Source organism: Lottia gigantea, assembly GCF_000327385.1.
Source record: "Lottia gigantea unplaced genomic scaffold LOTGIsca_2, whole genome shotgun sequence".
Lineage (NCBI taxonomy): Eukaryota > Metazoa > Mollusca > Gastropoda > Lottiidae > Lottia > Lottia gigantea.
Genome location: NW_008708400.1, coordinates 115,945 through 134,134, shown reverse-complemented (window position 1 = coordinate 134,134; position 18,190 = coordinate 115,945). Strand labels below are relative to the sequence as shown.

The window sequence follows — 18,190 nt, the reverse complement described above, 5'->3', positions numbered from 1 at the left end:
AGAGATAGTTCTTTCACACAGAAGTATATCCATTGTTAGAATTAGACAAAATGTTATTAAAATAGTCCAAATGTTAGATGATATTAAAGGAATTGTTAAGAAAGTATCACAAAATGTGCTAAAGTACATAATGTTGCGATGCAAGTGCTCAAATGCAATACTTCAAAAATTCATTGTAACAGTCCTGGACATTTTTGATTTGAAAATCAGCTTTTAAGTCTACTTGAAAATTATATTACCATGGTCATAAATATCTTAAAAACAATTTAAATAAATATAGGATAGATATGATATTGCTCAAGGATATATTTTGACAGTAATAAATCTTAGATTAATATTTAGATATTGTTATCTCTACATCTTGTGACCAAATTTATAAACTACACTTTAAAGTAGCTGTATGGGTCAATTTTTCAGGCTGAAAATAGAAAAAAATTATGGTGTGATAAAATAGTCCAAAATAAAGCTAAAAGATTTTTAATATCCTTATTACCAATGTTGATGAAATTTATGTTTTAGTGTAAACAAAACCCGTTAAGCTTTATTCAATGGGAAAAGGATGAACTAACAGCTCCTGTTCTTGAAGCTACCCCAAACACTTATAGATTATTCATATTCTACTGAGACATTCATTTAAGTGACTTCATTTATAAATTTAAGTATTTTGCCCTTTTTTTATATTGAATACTTTATATGAAGCAAATTACACCAAATTTGAATAATGTTCAAATATATGCAAAAGATATATAATAAAACCACCAATTAAATAAATTTCTTAAACATATCTATAATCATTTCTTTGTCTTTGACCTTCAGAACAAACAATGAATTCTACCGTAGTAATAAAGGCAAAATTATGTTGAATCATTATGTTTATCAAAAGTGTTTTTGATTTTATTGATTTTGTTTGTGCATTGGAATATTTAAGCTTTAAAATAGTTCTGATAATCATAGAAAGAATTTGGATTGATAAAGATAAAAAATGTTATAAATTTACATACTTTCTTCAGAAAAATATCAAAAAGAAAATGTCCTTAATTTTTGCTGAAAATCACATGAATATGTGGATAAAATTCAGTTTAAGGAAAGTAGCTTTAGAATTATACAGATTGCTGTTACCATTAACATTGACAAAAAAAATGAATTTTCACTGTCTACAATTTGTATTATATTTTAGAAAATCATGTAATGTCTAAGACATTTACTTGTATATATAGATAAATATTATAAAATATTATATTAATATTCACCTTATATTGTGAATAAAGTATTCCTTTAACTTTAAACTTGTCTTATTATATGCACACTTGTGGTTCCATTGCTTGATTGGTCAAGCAGATTCCTTGTACCTGCGAGTTTGAGGATTTTGAAGCATTACCCTCCTAGAAAAATGGTTTGTAACCCCATTTGCACTTGCACTTTATATATATGTCAGAATGAAAAAATATATTAAATTTTCCAAAATTTCTTGCTCGTATCTATGGCTCTTCCACAGAGCTACCGCATTTTGAATCTCAATCTGGACAGTTGTCCCTCAGTTAAATCCGTCTGCCCCCTATATGTACTCTCAGTCTCAGGAGGCTGATGGCGCCACTGAGTGGCAGGTAATCTATTAGTAGGAACTAAGGCCTATTCATGATGTCATAAATATATTATATTTATATATATATATTAAATTCTCAGCCTTATACAAAGTTAAAGTGTAATCTTTTCATTGATAAGGGGACATGGTTTATAAGATCATTGTGATGGGGTTTATACGGAGCCCCTAAGGCGCAATTGTAAACATATTTATTTATTATTTCGTTTAACGAAATAATTAATTCGTTTAATAGAAATAATTAATTCGTTTAATCGAAATAATTATTTCGTTTTAACGAAATACCCTATGTTTATTTCGTTTAAACGAAATAAAAAGATGGGTTAATTAGTTATTTCGTTTAAACGAATTACTTATTTCGTTTAAATGAAATAAACATAGGGTTTATAAATAATTATTTCATTTAAACGAAATAATAAATAAATATGTTTACAATTGCGCCTTAGGGGCTTCATAGGTTTATAAATTAGCTATTTTGTTTCATCATTATCTTTGGCTTAATTCATTCATTTTAGAATTTAGATCTTTCAAAATCCAAAGTTCAAATTTGACATAATGAAAGTACTAAAAATATAAGTTCGATTTTTTTCCATTCTGGAGTCAATCGATATCAATGGCACTTCTCCATCTCATTTTTAAGAATTTAGTTGTCGTCTGTAGTATCTTGTCCTTGTTGAGTTATCTTTTGATAGGGAGGAGTTATTGTGATATATATTTTACCAAGTTGATACCCTAATTATCATTCAATTTTTATGTTTATCTTGATTATGACCCTAAAATCACATCAATATTTTCTTTAAAAACTTTTTGCAGGTAAATCCGAAAAAATCGATTGTGGAATAAGATTAATTTTATCATAGAAACAAATTACCCCTAAAACCGGCAACATGGCGGCAGGATCCATTGAAATTCCGCTGAGAGACACAGACGAGGTATTTTACTCTTTTACTCTCTAATCATTTCATTTTGTAGTCGTTAGTCTAAAAATCAAGGTATCATAGATTAAAAGTGAATGGTCTAAACATGTCGCAAATCAGTAATACAACAGATTATCCAGATGATAATCGGAGTAGAGGTGTGCAACTTGTTCTAATTCCATGTTTTCGTCTCATTAGCCTATGACTTGAATCTTTTATGATAATATTCATAGTAAAAGGTGCAGTAATTTTTACATGGTTATATCTCTGATCTGATGATCAAATTTAAATCCTTTCTTCTTTCCTTTGCATTTAGCAACAATGTTGTCTCACATTTTTTAGTTACTTTACTTAGACTTGGTTTGACTATGACAAATGCGTGCAAACTCTCATCTTCACAATAACAAGAGCCCTGTACTGAAATGCTGTAAACCATAAGATATAATTTTAATGTTGAGGACTGTTGATTGTCTGTATTCACTGAGGTATAATCCAATCAAATGGCTGCATTATGTGATACAAGAAGGTAGCTATTGAAGTCAAGGTATATTTTAGACATTGTGAAGATGACTGGCTGTAGACTTACAGTACCTGTTTCCAGTTCTGTCACATAGTTATAGCGTATACATTTTAATGGCTAGCCAGTGTTGACTACTTATATAACAAAAAAATAGATTCATAGTTATAGGCATACTGTTTTATTTTCAGGTAATTGAGTTAGATCTTGATCAGTTACCAGAAGGAGATGAAGTTCTCAGCATTCTACGCCAGGAGGTGGCCCCTCTTCATATCTGGGTCACATTGGCTGTAAGTTTTAAATGCTTATTTCTTTATATTGATAAGCTCCATCTTTAGCAATTTTGGTAATAGAATTTCAGTTTTGTTTGTATGAAATTGACTTCATCAGTTTTTGTTAAAAGAAACAAGCATTATGATTTATAAGGATAACAATTTGCAATATGGGCCATATCTTGGCAGTGATTTCCCACTTATCCCATATTTATTTCCTGATTGTTGAACATGGAATATAAAAATATATGATCTATTTAGATTCAAGGTCACCTGCCTTCCCCTGTCTTTTTCGGTTAAATTATTGAACTGTCTGTTTCTTTTTTCAGTTGGAATATTACAAACAAGGATTTGTGGAAGATTTTGTTAAAATATTGGAATCTTCTAGAACTGATTCTGGAATTGATTACCAGAACTTTGAAAGAGATCAGATGCAGTCTTTGGATACTTTGGCTGCCTATTATGTACAGTTGGCCCATAAAGAGAAAAATAAAGACACTAAAAGAGAATTATTTACTAAAGCTACACTACTCTATACTACAGCAGATAAAATCATTATGTACGATCAGGTAAAATCAATCTTTCACATTTATGTTTATAATTCAGTGATTAGACATATATAAAGCTTTTGGAACTGAAACTGTTTTGAATATCAGGACAATTGTGTTTGAAATCTTGGTGGTTATTGCAATATTGAGACTAAAACATTTTAACAGAGCTAGTAAATTTATCAAATCTGCTGGCTCAGAGTCAGAAAAATTTATGGTTGTTTCCTTTCCTTTACTACACATAAATTGTGAATCTTTACTGGTTACAACTCTTTACTAGATCTTACCATGGTTATCTTATATCCATATTAATATTTTTTTTTTTGCAATTTCTAGAACCATTTACTCGGCAGAGCTTATTTCTGTTTATTGGAAGGAGATAAAATGGACCAGGCTGATGCACAGTTTAATTTTGTCTTAAATCAGGTTTGTATAGCTTTATTATTTATTAGTCATATCTATATAAAATCATAATATAGAATTTGTGCTGAGAAAAATTCTCCTTCAAATAACCTCATTTGCTTTATAAAAAAACCGTCTGATTTATGTAAATACTTTTAATTATTATAAGAAGATTGCCACATACTCATATTAAAAAATGTTTTTCATATTTATTTCAGTCCAGTAACAACATACCATCTCTATTAGGTAAAGCTTGTATTGCCTTCAATAAAAAAGAATTTAGAAGTTCTTTGGCCTACTATAAAAAAGCTTTAAGAACCAACCCCAACTGTCCTGCATCAGTCAGATTAGGAATGGGCCACTGTTTTGTGAAATTGAATAGACTAGAGAAAGCCAGGTAAGCTTGAAGTTAAACAACACTGGAAAAAATTGACTAAACTTTAAATAACCCTATTTTGCAAATGAACCTTTCTAAACATTTATAAGTTGGTATTATACTGACTGAATAATGACTGCAGAAGAGTTTAATGAACAAATGAGGGTGTTATACATAACACATAACTGCATGACATTTTTGGCAAATTTGTGTTACCATGTGGTACATAATGAGGGAAATTTTTATGACATTCAGCTGTGATCTTAAAATATTGCCAAATGTTGGTCCCTGAACACACAGTTCCTATCTCAGTCCAAATCAATGTGTACTTCTTTATATTTTAGAATGGCATTTGAGAGAGCCCTACAGTTAGACCCACAGTGTGTTGGAGCTTTAGTAGGTCTAGCAATCTTAGAGTTGAACTCAAAAGCACAAGATGCTATTAAAAATGGTGTACAACTTCTTTCGAAGGCTTATACAATAGATTCTTCTAATCCTATGGTACTCAATCATTTAGCTAATCATTTCTTCTATAAGAAGGTAAGTGATCATTGTTTTACTTGTGGAAAATGTCTTTGTTGGGTCTACTCTAAGGACATAACATGTATTTGGAAATATTTTTATCGTCAAAAACAAAAGTTGGACATCAAGTGATGGGTGAGAATATTTGTCTATCAACAGTGAAAGCAGATTAATGTTACACAGTGTTTATTGGATAAGAATTTTACACACTATTAATATTAATGTTTCAATGTAAATTTTAAAAATTTAGGTTGTATTCATCTCAGCCTAGTTAGACAGTGACAGAGCTAAATATTAATATTATTACTCATATTACAGGATTATCAAAAAGTACAGTTTTTAGCTTTACATGCTTTCCATAATACAGAAAATGAGGCTATGAGAGCTGAGAGTTGTTACCAGTTAGCTAGAGCTTTTCATGTGCAGGTAAATATTTAAACTAATAAAATCTTCACGGAACACAGAATTTGGCGATTTGTGGGATGAGATACCAATTTCATACAGTAACGATGGTGATGGTACAAATTTGTATGATACTAATTGCTTGTTATAGAGTTTATTGGTGGCCTGAACTCTTTGATAGGCTACAGGTTCAATTGACTTATTTGGTTAAAACAACAGTTTCCCTTCGATAATGGTCGATTTTATGAAAACCTGGAAAGTCTATGCACTATGTGGGTTATAGCACATATTTATTACATAATAGCTTGGCAAAATATTTCTGATCTCAGGTTTTATTTGTATAATATATTACAGGATGATTATGATCAAGCTTTCCAGTATTATTATCAATCTACTCAGTTTGCTCCTACTAATTTTGTTTTGCCATTTTTTGGATTGGGTCAGATGTATATCTATAGAGGAGACAATGATAATGTAAGTTTTATAAGTAACAATTAGATATATAGTTCAGTATACCCAGACACAATACCCCTGTTATTATAGTGCCACATGAAATGTCAAGTGTATTTTGGCAACACTTATGTACATTGGTCCAACTTACTACAATTGCTGGTAAACTTTCTACAAATGTTTAACAAAGGATGAACCGTATCTAAAATCATAAAACATGTCAAACGAGACATATTGCAAACACTTACTAGATAATAATAATTTATATGTTGGTAAGTAAGACATCAACTGTGTGTGTAACAAACATAAGATGATCGAAATATATATATATAAATAATAACATACTTTAATGAAATTGGGTCTCAGACATCTTCAATCAAATTCATTCTGATTTTAGGCATCTCAATGTTTTGAGAGGGTATTAAAAGCTCAGCCAGGAAATTATGAAACTATGAAGATTTTAGGATCATTATATTCTAATTCATTTGATCAAGATAAAAAGGACACAGCCAAGGTAAATAGTCTTTCTAGATATTTTGTTGCCTTTTTTTTCTGAGTTACTTCATTTATTCTCGATATTTTGTTTCTTAATTTTACTCAGGTTTATCTTGCTCATGCTAAATTTTAGTTTGTTGTTCTTTATTCAAGTTCAGTAGAGTACAGCCCTGACATTATATGTCATCAAATCCCTTTAAAAGCTTCATGTAAAATTTGTTTATATATTATAATTTAGATATAATTGCTTTTTAATGCAAAATTGATTACGAATTTCAGCAACATTTAAAGAAAGTAACTGAACAGTTTCCTGATGATGTTGAAGCATGGATTGAATTAGCCCAGATATTGGAGCAGTCTGATGTACAGGGAGCTCTATCAGCTTATGGTACAGCTACTAGAATACTGAAAGAGAAGGTACAAGCAGACGTCCCACCAGAAATATTAAATAATGTTGCTGCTCTTCATTTCAGACTGGGAAACTTTCAGGAGGCTAAGGTAATTTCATCATTGCATATTTGTTATAGAACGGTTTGCATTTTATGTGCTTGGACTTTTGTCTGGAGGTCTGGAGTTTCCATGGTTTCCTTCTGTCAAAGATGCAGTTGGGAATGGCTGACATGGAAAAGCGTAAAGTCTTTTGAGACTATGACTGTGAAAAAGATGAAAAGGGTTGGTTTCTGTACTGAAAATTTAACATTCATTTCAAAATAGACTTTCCATTTTTATTTGATTATTACTGATGTGTTATTTAGAAATATTATGAAGCATCTCAAGAAAGATCACGTAATGAAGCTCAACATGATGAAACTTACTATAGTGCTATATCAGTTACTACTACCTATAATCTAGCTAGACTGTATGAATCTTTAAATGAATTTGATAAAGCTGATAAATTATACAGAACCATCCTTAGAGACCATCCTAATTATGTTGACTGTAAGTACACTTGACTCTTAATGTATTTTTTCAACTCTATTTGTATGTATTTTATATATTTTCAAGTACATGTAATGTCATTTGAAGTTGAACATGTTAACTATAATGTTTGGAGTTTGCACGGAAAAGTTTTGAGCCTTTAAAGTGCAGAAAATGATTTTGAAAGCCTTGGAAATTCCTTGATAACCACTGATTTCATTCTTTGATCAAGCGTCAAGAGTGAGGTATGCCTGCTCTCTTTCTAAGATTTTGAATATGCCAATAGAACCTGTGTTCCTTTGTCAATGTGGATATCAATCAAGATAAGTATTGGTTGTGTTTTTTAGGTTATTTAAGGTTAGGATGTATGGCTAGAGATAGAGGACAGATTTATGAAGCGTCTGATTGGTTTAAAGAAGCTCTGCAGATTAATCAGGTATACCTACAATCTGTATTTGATTGAACAAGAAAAAAATCTAAATACCAAAAGCAGAGAACAAAACTTTTATTTTTTGGTTTGTAACAACCTTTGTAACAACCTTTGTAACAACCTTTGGAATATGATCAAGACTTTTTTGAGAGAAAACTTGAAAGGAATATGATGGCTAATTAATTGTAGATGATATGTAAAGTAAAAGTAGTAAAAAGTAGGAAGCTTAAAACAATTTACAGTTCGGCTTGAAATTATTTTTAGTAAATTTCATTTCATTTTCTTCTTCAGGATCACCCTGATGCCTGGTCACTTATCGGAAACCTACATTTGGCTAAACATGAATGGGGACCTGGACAGAAGAAATTTGAGAGAATTTTACAGAGACCAGGTACTAAAGATGATGCTTATTCTCTGATAGCTTTAGGCAATGTCTGGTTACAGACTTTACATCAACCAATGAAAGATAAAGCTAAGGTATGTAACTTTTGTTACTTTTGTTTTTGGCAACCACTATTTATAACAAGGGGTTGTAGGGGCTATCTAGTTGTTTGGATGAGACATATAACTGATTTCACATGTGCATATTATTGATCCCAAGACAGTTGAAAATCGAAAAGGTCAATGCCACTGTCCTGGTACAATTTCCCTCATTCCTCACTGCATGGCTTTGCCTTCATAAAAAACAGTACAGTGGAGCCCCGTTTATCTGCACATTCGGGTTCTCGATAAAATCGTGCGGTTTAACGAAAATCCGGACAGTGGAAACATGTCATTCCATAACTAGAGTTATGTCCCTTCCTATTAGGAAACCTGTCAAATGTCATGTACGCAACATGTGATAGACATGTGTGTACTTTATAGTGCCAATATCTCATGAAGAACTCTGATTTTATAATTATTCATTTTATTTCACAATCATGGCATGATGATAACAATATCATTCCTTAAAATTCATGAAAACTCATTCATTCTCTTTTAGGAAAAAAGACATCAAGACCGAGCTCTAGCTATGTATAAACAAGTATTACGTAATGATGACAGAAATATTTGGGCTGCTAATGGGATAGGTAAGTGTTTCTTTATTTAATTTGTACTTGATGTTTGTATCAAGATCGTTAAAGCTAAAAACTTTATAGTCGGGACATATTGGGATAAAGATTCAATGGAGTGGTATTACTGAATTTGGATCAGAAAAGTTGGATATTTATATAAAAAGAAGCAAAGAAGAAATTTATAAAGAGAGTTCCAAATGTTTGTTTGTGAGCTTAAATCAAATATGACAGCCAAATTGATAGTCATGTCCTGAATTTACATGCACGTTTGCTCATCCAATTATTAAACCATGCAGATTTGCGTGACTTTACTGGCGAAATTGGGTCACCATAAAATGAATCAAGTTTGTTGAGATTTCAATTACAGATTCAGTTTATCTTCTCTACAGGCTGTGTTTTAGCTCATAAAGGATGTGTAGGTGAAGGGAGAGATGTATTTGCCCAAGTAAGAGAAGCTACAGCTGATTTCTGTGACGTCTGGTTAAATATTGCCCATATCTATGTTGAACAGAAACAATATGTAGCTGCAGTTCAAATGGTAAGTTTACACATCTTGTATTCTGATATATTGAATATTTACAAACAAGTATAATAGTGATGCTCTTCTGTCAAAATTTCCCTTATTGTGCACTGCATAAAGTTGCATGTCTTCTTTTGCCTCGTCTTGTGTAGAAAATAAGGTACTAAAATTCATTTCATTTCATAGCACTAGCCATTAACGTTAATAATAAAATTCTGTGTATATATTTCAGTATGAGAATTGTTTAAAGAAGTTTTTTAAGAGTCATAATGAAGAAGTTATGTTATATTTAGCTAGAGCTTATTTTAGATGTGGTAAACTACAGGAATGTAAAACAGTTCTCCTCAAGGTATGTTAAAATATATATAGTCTTCTAACTATTTCCTTTAAACAGCTAAAAGATATAGGTTCAACTATCCATACCAAACTTATAATCTGATATCGGATTCTCTTATAATTCAACAAAAACGCTTGTAATAACTGCCCATGAGAGTGTTGATAACACCTTGGAACTACCAGCGTTTTTGATTAATTTGTGGAAGAAACTTGATGCCGGAACTCAATTCTGATAAGAGATATGAATAGCTGAACCTAACATGAGATGTTAAAGCAAATATTAAGACAATTGTATAACTTTAAAAAAGAAATTATTTTCTGTCAGATCTGATTGAATGATTTAATGACAATTTCACCCTATTGTATTGAATCATCAGTTTGGAATAGGGCTTAGAATTTAAAGGGACTTTTATCTCTAGCACTCATTGAACAGGGATAAATGAATCTTTCATGAAAGCCAGTTGGAAAATTATAGTAATGGGGATATCATGACTGTTATGTATATCACACCTTACTGGAGTTCTTAAATGTTGCCTAAATGAATCGTTAGCTAAATATTATCTAAATTTGTCCCTTTCTGTTGTTTTATATTATTATGTAAAATGTTTTAATGACTATTTCAGGCTAGACATATATCACCTCATGATACAGTATTATTATACAATATAGCTTTAGTACAGCAAAAATTAGCTACATCTATATTGAAAGATGAAAAGAGTAATTTAAAAACTGTGTTAACAGCTGTTAGAGATTTAGAGTTAGCACACAGGTAGGATGCACATCTCTATTTTCTAAATACATGAAAATATATTGATATGAGGATATTGGAATTCATCTCTGCATGGAAAATCATTTGGCCATCCATTGGACAAAAAAATCTTCTGTACTTTGTGTTCTGAAAAAATTGATACCAACTTAAAATATATATTGATTTTAATGTGGCATTTTTTAAGTTAGGTGTTAAGGTTGAGTTGACAGCTTTGGAATTTTTTTTTACAAGATTTCCTACCGTCAGTGACGCAACTTGTGTCTTGCAGATATTGGAAGATTTCTCAGCATTTGTTGATTAAAAAAGAATAGGCTAATGCCACTGATCTGCCATACTTTCCCTCATTGCATACTCCATTTCATTTCAAACCTCATCTATGATAGAATTTGTGTTGTGTTTATAGATATTTTAGTTATCTAAGTCAACATGGTGATAGAATGAAGTATGATTTAAATCAAGCTGGTTTAGAAGCTAGGTAAGCTCATATAGATTTATTACTCAATAAAACATTGAATATATTACCCATTTATTACCCAGGGTAACACTTACAGAGAGCTAAGGTCGACTGGTGATACAGAGTATCTCATCAGAGATGCTGCAGTCAATATACAAACAATCCTGAACATGCATGGCGTATGTAGTATACGACTGCTTTAACTTTATAATTATCATCAATATTTGTGGTTGCGGGCGATATATAAATCAGAATAATTGCATACATGCCTGAATTCAGAATTTTATTTTGATTATATCTTCCTTTCAGACAATGTTCAGATTTGTTAAGTCAAGCTCAGTATCATGTAGCTAGAGCCAGAAAAATTGATGAAGAAGAAAGAGAAATTAGAAAGAAACAAGAAGCTGATAAAGAAAAACTTAGACAGAAATATGCAGAAGAACAGGTTGGATTTTTTTAAGATATTGCGAATTATTAACATTTATGTGTATCACTGTGCAGAATTAAAATCCAATGTCAGGATCTCCTTAAACTGAACAGCAATTTACCATGGTGGTGAAGATTGTAATCACTTGCAGGCCTTATTAATGTTCTTTAATAACAACTTAGGAGTGCTGTGGTACATTTCTGAAATCGTTAGAAATACTGAAAGCTTGATAAACAAGTGTAGCTAATGATAAATGTGCCTTCTTGTATTTTGGACCAGGGTTCAATCCCGGCATAGGTCAAGATAATACCTGTGGATTTTTCAACCCGGTTTCCCCCTGTCAGTGATGCAGGTAAAGAGAGTCTGACATGGAAAAAACATCTAGTTGTTCGAATGGGACAATAACCCGAGGCCCTGTGTGCTACAGACCGTGCATGTTAAAGATCCCTTGACAGTTGAAAAATAAAATATAGCAGGCTGATGCCGCTTTCCTTGCAAAATTTCCCTCATTGCACCCTGCATGGCGTTGACTGTCTTCATTAGCCCACATAGTGCAGAAAAGTAGGACTTAAAATTCAGTTCATTTCATTTCTTGTATTTTGGAGATAAATTTTGTCAAAAGGTTTGCACAGGATAGCATTTTGTGAAACTTAAAAGAGGAACTCAGACGATCAAAATCAAATTTTGACATTTTAGACCGAGAAACAGAGGCAGAGGAAAGAATTTGAGAAGAGGTTATTAGAACAGAGAGCTGTTATTGTAGAGAAGGCTAAAAAGATTAATCTTGAAGCAGAGGTAGAGAGGCCACGTAAATCTGGTAAGAAGAAGAGAGGTGGTGATATTGATGATATCATATCTGAAGGAAGTGGAGAAGAGTTACCAAAGAAGAAGAAGAAGAAGAGAAGAGCTAGTACTGATTCAGAAGATGACGGTGATGAAGAACGATCAAATAGGAAGAAAAATAAGAAGAAGAGAAGGTCAGTTGTATTTTCAGATACAGTGATCTTTTGATTTTAACTGAGCAAGTTTGTTCTTCGGATGAATGGATTTCTGGAAATCTTCATGAGTGACAAACCTGGGCTAGTTTAATTAAAATATTCTCATTCATATCATATAGGTCAATATGGAACATATCAGTTAATTCTTTAAAGATTCTCCAAAAAATGTTCTATTGTATCCAATGAAATGCGATTAGGTTATTTATTCAATAATGAAATATTCTCACTGTTAAAATAGTTCACAATACATCAGTTGTAGAGGGATATAGAAACTAATTAGTCATAAACAGTTATGCCTTTCTTTGAGAAGCATTCTTTATGTCCCCACTTAACAATGTTGTAGAAATAGATCTTTAAGACTCCCTATTTAAAGATGTGTACCTTGCCTTTTTTAGAAATAGAAGAGATATGTCTGATAGTGAGGATGAAGGTGGAGATAGAAGAGATAAAAAGAGAAGAAAACCAAGAAAAGGTAAAGAAGGAAAAGATAAGAAAAAGAAAGAAAAGGAAGAAGATGATGGATTATCTGCAAAACAAAGACGTAAAATTGTATCCAAAGCCTATATATCATCTTCTAACGAATCTGGATCAGAGAAAGAAGAACTACAGATTGCTGATGATGGGTAAGTAGAAAATGATGCTCATCTTGTTTTCAATATTTGGCATCAAGATGTCTTTGGTGTTTGGTATTTAACTGCAGACAGTAGATCTGTCTTATCAGTCTAATCCAAGTCAAAAGAAAATTAATTTTTTCTGTCCACAATATAAATAGGATTCCCATCCTACAAACAAACAACATGAGGTACATGCCATCTCTTTGGGATTCCTCTTATAAATTTTACAGAGACAATGATAAACAGAGAGTGATTTATATATTTATCAACTGGTTAAAGATCTTAACTTCCAACAGATGATTTTATTGAATCTGTTTGATTGTTTCAGTGGTAGTGGTAGTGGTAGTGGCAGTGGTAATGAAGGTGTTAGCAAGAAAGGAAGACGTATTATGTCATCTGATAGTGATAGTGATGGAGAAGCTGCCAAATCAGATAATGACAGGAAATCAGGATCAAACCGTGGATCAGGATCAGAATCAGATAGAAGATCTAACAAAGGTTCTGGATCAGAGAAAGGATCTGGTAAAGACTCTGGAAGTGAAAGTGATGCTGGAAGTGTCAAATCCAATGCTTCAAATAAATCAAATGCATCTAAGGCATCAAACCGGTCTGCTGCATCTCATGCATCCAATGCTTCAAACCGTTCTGCTGTCTCAAATGCCTCAAACCGCTCTGCAGCTTCAAATGCTTCAAACAAATCAGGTGGTTCCAATGCATCAAATAAATCAGGTGGTTCTCCTGCATCAAATAAGTCAGGTGGTTCTCCTGCATCAAACCATTCTGACAATGAAGGTGGTTCTAAAAAAGGTTCTGATTCTGGTGGTGAATCACCTGCTAATGAAAATAGTGATTAAATTCTTGTTTAATTCATTACAATTTCATTACATTTGTACATTCTCATGATATTCATTAGCTTTATAGTTGTTTTGTTTTTCAGATGCTCATATTTGTAATACATACATGTATGTGATACTTATACCATATTCATGTATATGATGATGCTTATACCATATTCATGTGTGATGCTTATACCATGTTCATTGATATGTTACAGACACCATTTTCATGTATGTGATGCTTATACCATTTCCATTGATATGGTGCAGACACCATTGTCACGTATGTGATGCATACACCATGTTCATGGATGTGATGCATGTTCATGTATGTGATGGGAGACACCATTTTCATGTATGTGATGCATATACTATGTTCATGGATGTGATGCTTGTTCATGTATGTGATGCATACACCATGTTCATGGATGTGATGCATGTTCATGTATGTGATGGTAGACACAATTTTCATGTATGTGATGCCTATACCATGTACATGTATGCGATGCTTTTGTGAATATCATGTACATAATTGATACAGTATATATCAGGTTTATAATTAGTAACAGATGTCCCATACAGTGCATCATCAAGAATAACAGACAGAAATGTTATTAACAAAAACATTACTGTCTTGTTTTTGGTGTATCTTTTTTTCGTAATTAGAACTGTTTTCTTGTACCTGCCTGTTCCTTCTTTTGATATATCAACTGTTACTAAGAAATAAATGGATGGAGTCATTGATCTGTTGCATCTCTAGAAAGTTGCTTATAACAATATTTTGATCATAAGTATAAAGACAGCTCAGTAACTAAGTTTATTATTTCAAGTCCTGATTTTCAATCAACATAAAATTCTTCTTATCAGAATAATCGATCTGTCGTGTGTATTAAAGGGACGGGCATTTGTTTTGACCAATCATACTTTAGTCTCAGAAATTTTGTAATAGTTCACAGCTCACCATCGAAATTTAATCCTTCAAATCCATGTTTGTGTCCAGATTTATCCGCTTTCGAAAGTTTTTTTACACACTGCGAAATATAAAAACTACATCCATAGAAATAGGAAAATAAATTCCTTGTTTGAGGTTTTTTTGAAAAGATTATGTGATTTTGTACATTTCTAGTACTTCTGAAGACTATTTACATATATTTAAGACTCAAATCAAATCCCCAAAATGGCCCACTATCCCAGTAAAGGAACTAACTTGTCCGTATTTTTGCCCCTATACAAATACTTTGTACCTCCACTTAATTCGTGGGAAATATCCGCCATTGTGGTACTGATAGACCTTTTAATCTAGAAGCAGTCATTTGATCACACGATATTTGGCTCAGTATTTTTTCTGTTTTTATTTCTCCTGCGACCAATTTACCAACTTGTCAAACATCCGTAACATTTTCATGGAAACTTGACAACAGATTGGTTTACTATACTGTGAGAGTGAGAAGGCATCATTTCCAGTGTGGTGTCTGATTTAAAAAGAACTACTTTGTCTAAAACCCCACAAACTCTCATGTTCTTAGTATGTATAATTAGTTTTACTAACCCTTGGGTACATAATTATTTGCTCTCTTTATTTTAATTCTAAAATTCCAAGTAAAGATTTATTACAATATAAATGACTAATTATAGCCGAGTCAGGATTAGTTTGTACTCAACAGGCTTTTCAAAGTTCAAAAATGCAATCTTTAGTTGGTTCAAATCAAGAGTTGGGTGTCAAAAGTTTCGATCCCTATTAGATTTCCATTAATAATGTAGCTGCGGTTAAAGGGACTGGTTTGCCAATTTACCTAAGCTAATTAGTAATAGTGATCACATTCACAGAAAACCGTCCAAATTTCAGCCTTTAAATCCACATGTGTCCAGAATCATCGGTGTTTGAAAGTTATAAAAACGACTCGTCTTTCCTTGAGATTCTGTCATATAGGGGGGCCCATAGAAGAGACATATTTACATTTAGAAAGCGAACTTCCCAGTTCGAGGTATTTTGCGATTTTCATACATTTTTTTCTGAAGACTATTTACGTACATTCAAGTCCCAAAGCAACTCCCGAAAATGGTGAAGCGGTCCCTTTAAGCCGTGGGTAGGGTAAAATGTCTAGTTCCGTCTTCCTTTCTAAAGTGACGACATAATATGTGTGATAACCTGTATTTGGTGCCGTCATTTTAAAACTGCCAATTTTATAGCTTTGTAGCTCTTTTACTAAATTTAGCCTCCAACTTCAAAAGGTTACATTGCTGTTTTATGTGTAACGAGATGTGTGTTCGAATATGATGCAGACACATTTGCTTCTACCATTATTTACTCATCGATAATCCGACATCGTACCACTCACCGTGATTTTTTTCATGGTATACTAAATCTTAGAATGAACATAAAATTTAGATTTTTAAACTTAGCCAATAGGAGTAGCCTATATTTTCTTCTTTGGACGCTTTTGGATTATGCCTATATTGTATTTTACACCGATATGCCCACTGATGATTTGGTAATTTAAATGGCTAAGTGAGAGAAGTTTATGTGTATTTTAAGAGGTATCTCTTTAAGATGCCTTACAGGCATAACCGGATAACCTTTTCTAAATGAAAGTGCTTGAATTTGCCATAGAATATTCTGCTTTATTATCAATATTTGCGCAAATTGGAACAATATGGAACCCTATCCGTCTTTTTATATAAATATTTCTATAAATGAATTAACACAGAAACATCCATCTGCTTCAAGATCATATAAAATATAAAATTGTAATATACCAATATTGTTCTTGGGTTCAAACAAATTCACAATAAACCAGAACTGGAACTTAACAACACCATCAAAAGAGAGTTATAGCCTATTTCCCCACAGATCCTCCCAACAAAAACAAAGATGGCCACCAAGGGCTTGATTTAGGTTTTGCTCTATCCGATAGGAGTCCAATAGGATAAATCTGTGGTGCAGCTACCAGTGGACTTTGGGTTGCATTTTCCACCAAAGTCGATGACTCTGTTGTTGGATTCCTCACATAGTAATATAAGCAACCTCCCAAAGGGAAACGACCTTTTTCTGTTGCAAACGGACAAACGCTGATCCGCTTCCTGGTAAATTGTGCTCTGATGTTCCGCTTATACAAAGGTAGCATTGTATTCTGTCTAGAGTTCAAAGATGACAGAAACCGAATTTTTGCCGTCCTCTGAGGAAACATAGTTGGAGCTCTTCCACGTAAAAAGGGGTTTCTTAAAGCAAATCTGCCCCTATCTTTTAAACTTGAATCATCCTGATGAATAAGCCAACCAGTTGCTATCGTACAGCTTCCAAAGCACACACTGAACACAAACAGTAAATCAAGTTGCTTCTGAAATAGATCACACAATATTTTGGATTCATGAGCCTATAATTCTCATTAAAGGACACAGTATATATATTTAGATCTGAGATGAGCTCAAAAACCTAAATTCGGCAGTTGTTGGTCGCAGATTTCTACCGCTCTAATCTACTATCAAATTTTGTGGCTCTGGGCATTTTTTTTTATTCATGGATGCACTGAAATCGACTGTTAGCATGAAACCAGCGATTTGTCAGCTTTTAATTAATAAAACCTATTTTAGATAATATATGCAATCGCCTTTTGATATTTTGTTATAGGCAAGGCTAACGACACTTTTTGAAGACTTGGAAAATCATTTTTAAAGAAACTGCACAGAAAAGACCTATACTGAAATAAGTTCGATCAGATAACTCAACGAAAATAGAAATGGATTAATTAATTATCACACGATGTGTTAAGACTTATTTTACGGCAAATAAAAATAGGCTATCCCAAAAAGTTAAAGTGATCACACTTACCATGTTTTCGGATAACCAAGTAACTCCGATGTGTATAATTGTCTATTGTGTTGTGTGTAATATATAGCTTGATAGGAAATAAGTATGAAGATAAAAAAATCTGAAGTGATATTTCTCCAACTCGGCAAATTATAGTAGGAGGATATAATGAGTAGGATTAAAGACACCTAACTCTAAAGGGAATATCCCAGTTAAAAGACCATTCGTTTGATCAATCTTATCTTAGTCTCAGAAACGGGAATTTAAGTTAATGGTGTTCACAACTCACCGTCAAAATTCAAATCCATGTCGTGTGTCGAGAATTTTTAAAAACGTCTTTTCTGAGACGATATAGAAAATAGCCTACATATAATGTATAGAAATAAAAAGTTAACGCCCGAAAATGGCGAGCTCATAAGGCTGAAGTTCGGCTATCTGTCTGTCTTTGAAGTTAATTGTTTCTTCCAGACGATCCTGCTGTTTCAATCGATTCAATGTTCCGAACCACACGACAGAACCCAAAA

At 32.5% G+C, this 18,190-nt stretch overlaps 2 protein-coding genes across 2 annotated transcripts; one reads left to right on the top strand and one right to left on the bottom strand.

The window, feature by feature from the left end:
- Positions 1-2,487: 2,487 nt before the first annotated feature.
- On the top strand, positions 2,488-13,876 carry LOTGIDRAFT_177207 (hypothetical protein; the record flags this gene model as incomplete). The annotated part of the gene is made up of 20 exons (XM_009053115.1): positions 2,488-2,532; positions 3,226-3,324; positions 3,636-3,875; positions 4,191-4,280; positions 4,475-4,653; positions 4,977-5,172; positions 5,473-5,580; positions 5,911-6,030; positions 6,404-6,520; positions 6,781-6,999; positions 7,257-7,440; positions 7,767-7,855; positions 8,141-8,326; positions 8,832-8,919; positions 9,294-9,442; positions 9,657-9,773; positions 10,384-10,529; positions 10,933-11,004; positions 12,804-13,031; positions 13,351-13,876. 20 exons carry the CDS (start codon positions 2,488-2,490, stop codon positions 13,874-13,876), a joined length of 3,198 nt encoding a protein of 1,065 aa, XP_009051363.1.
- Positions 13,877-16,695: 2,819 nt separating this feature from the next.
- Positions 16,696-17,690, bottom strand: LOTGIDRAFT_152585 (hypothetical protein; the record flags this gene model as incomplete). Its single annotated transcript, XM_009053114.1, has 2 exons — positions 16,696-17,196; positions 17,688-17,690. 2 exons carry the CDS (start codon positions 17,688-17,690, stop codon positions 16,696-16,698), a joined length of 504 nt encoding a protein of 167 aa, XP_009051362.1.
- Positions 17,691-18,190: the final 500 nt, after the last annotated feature.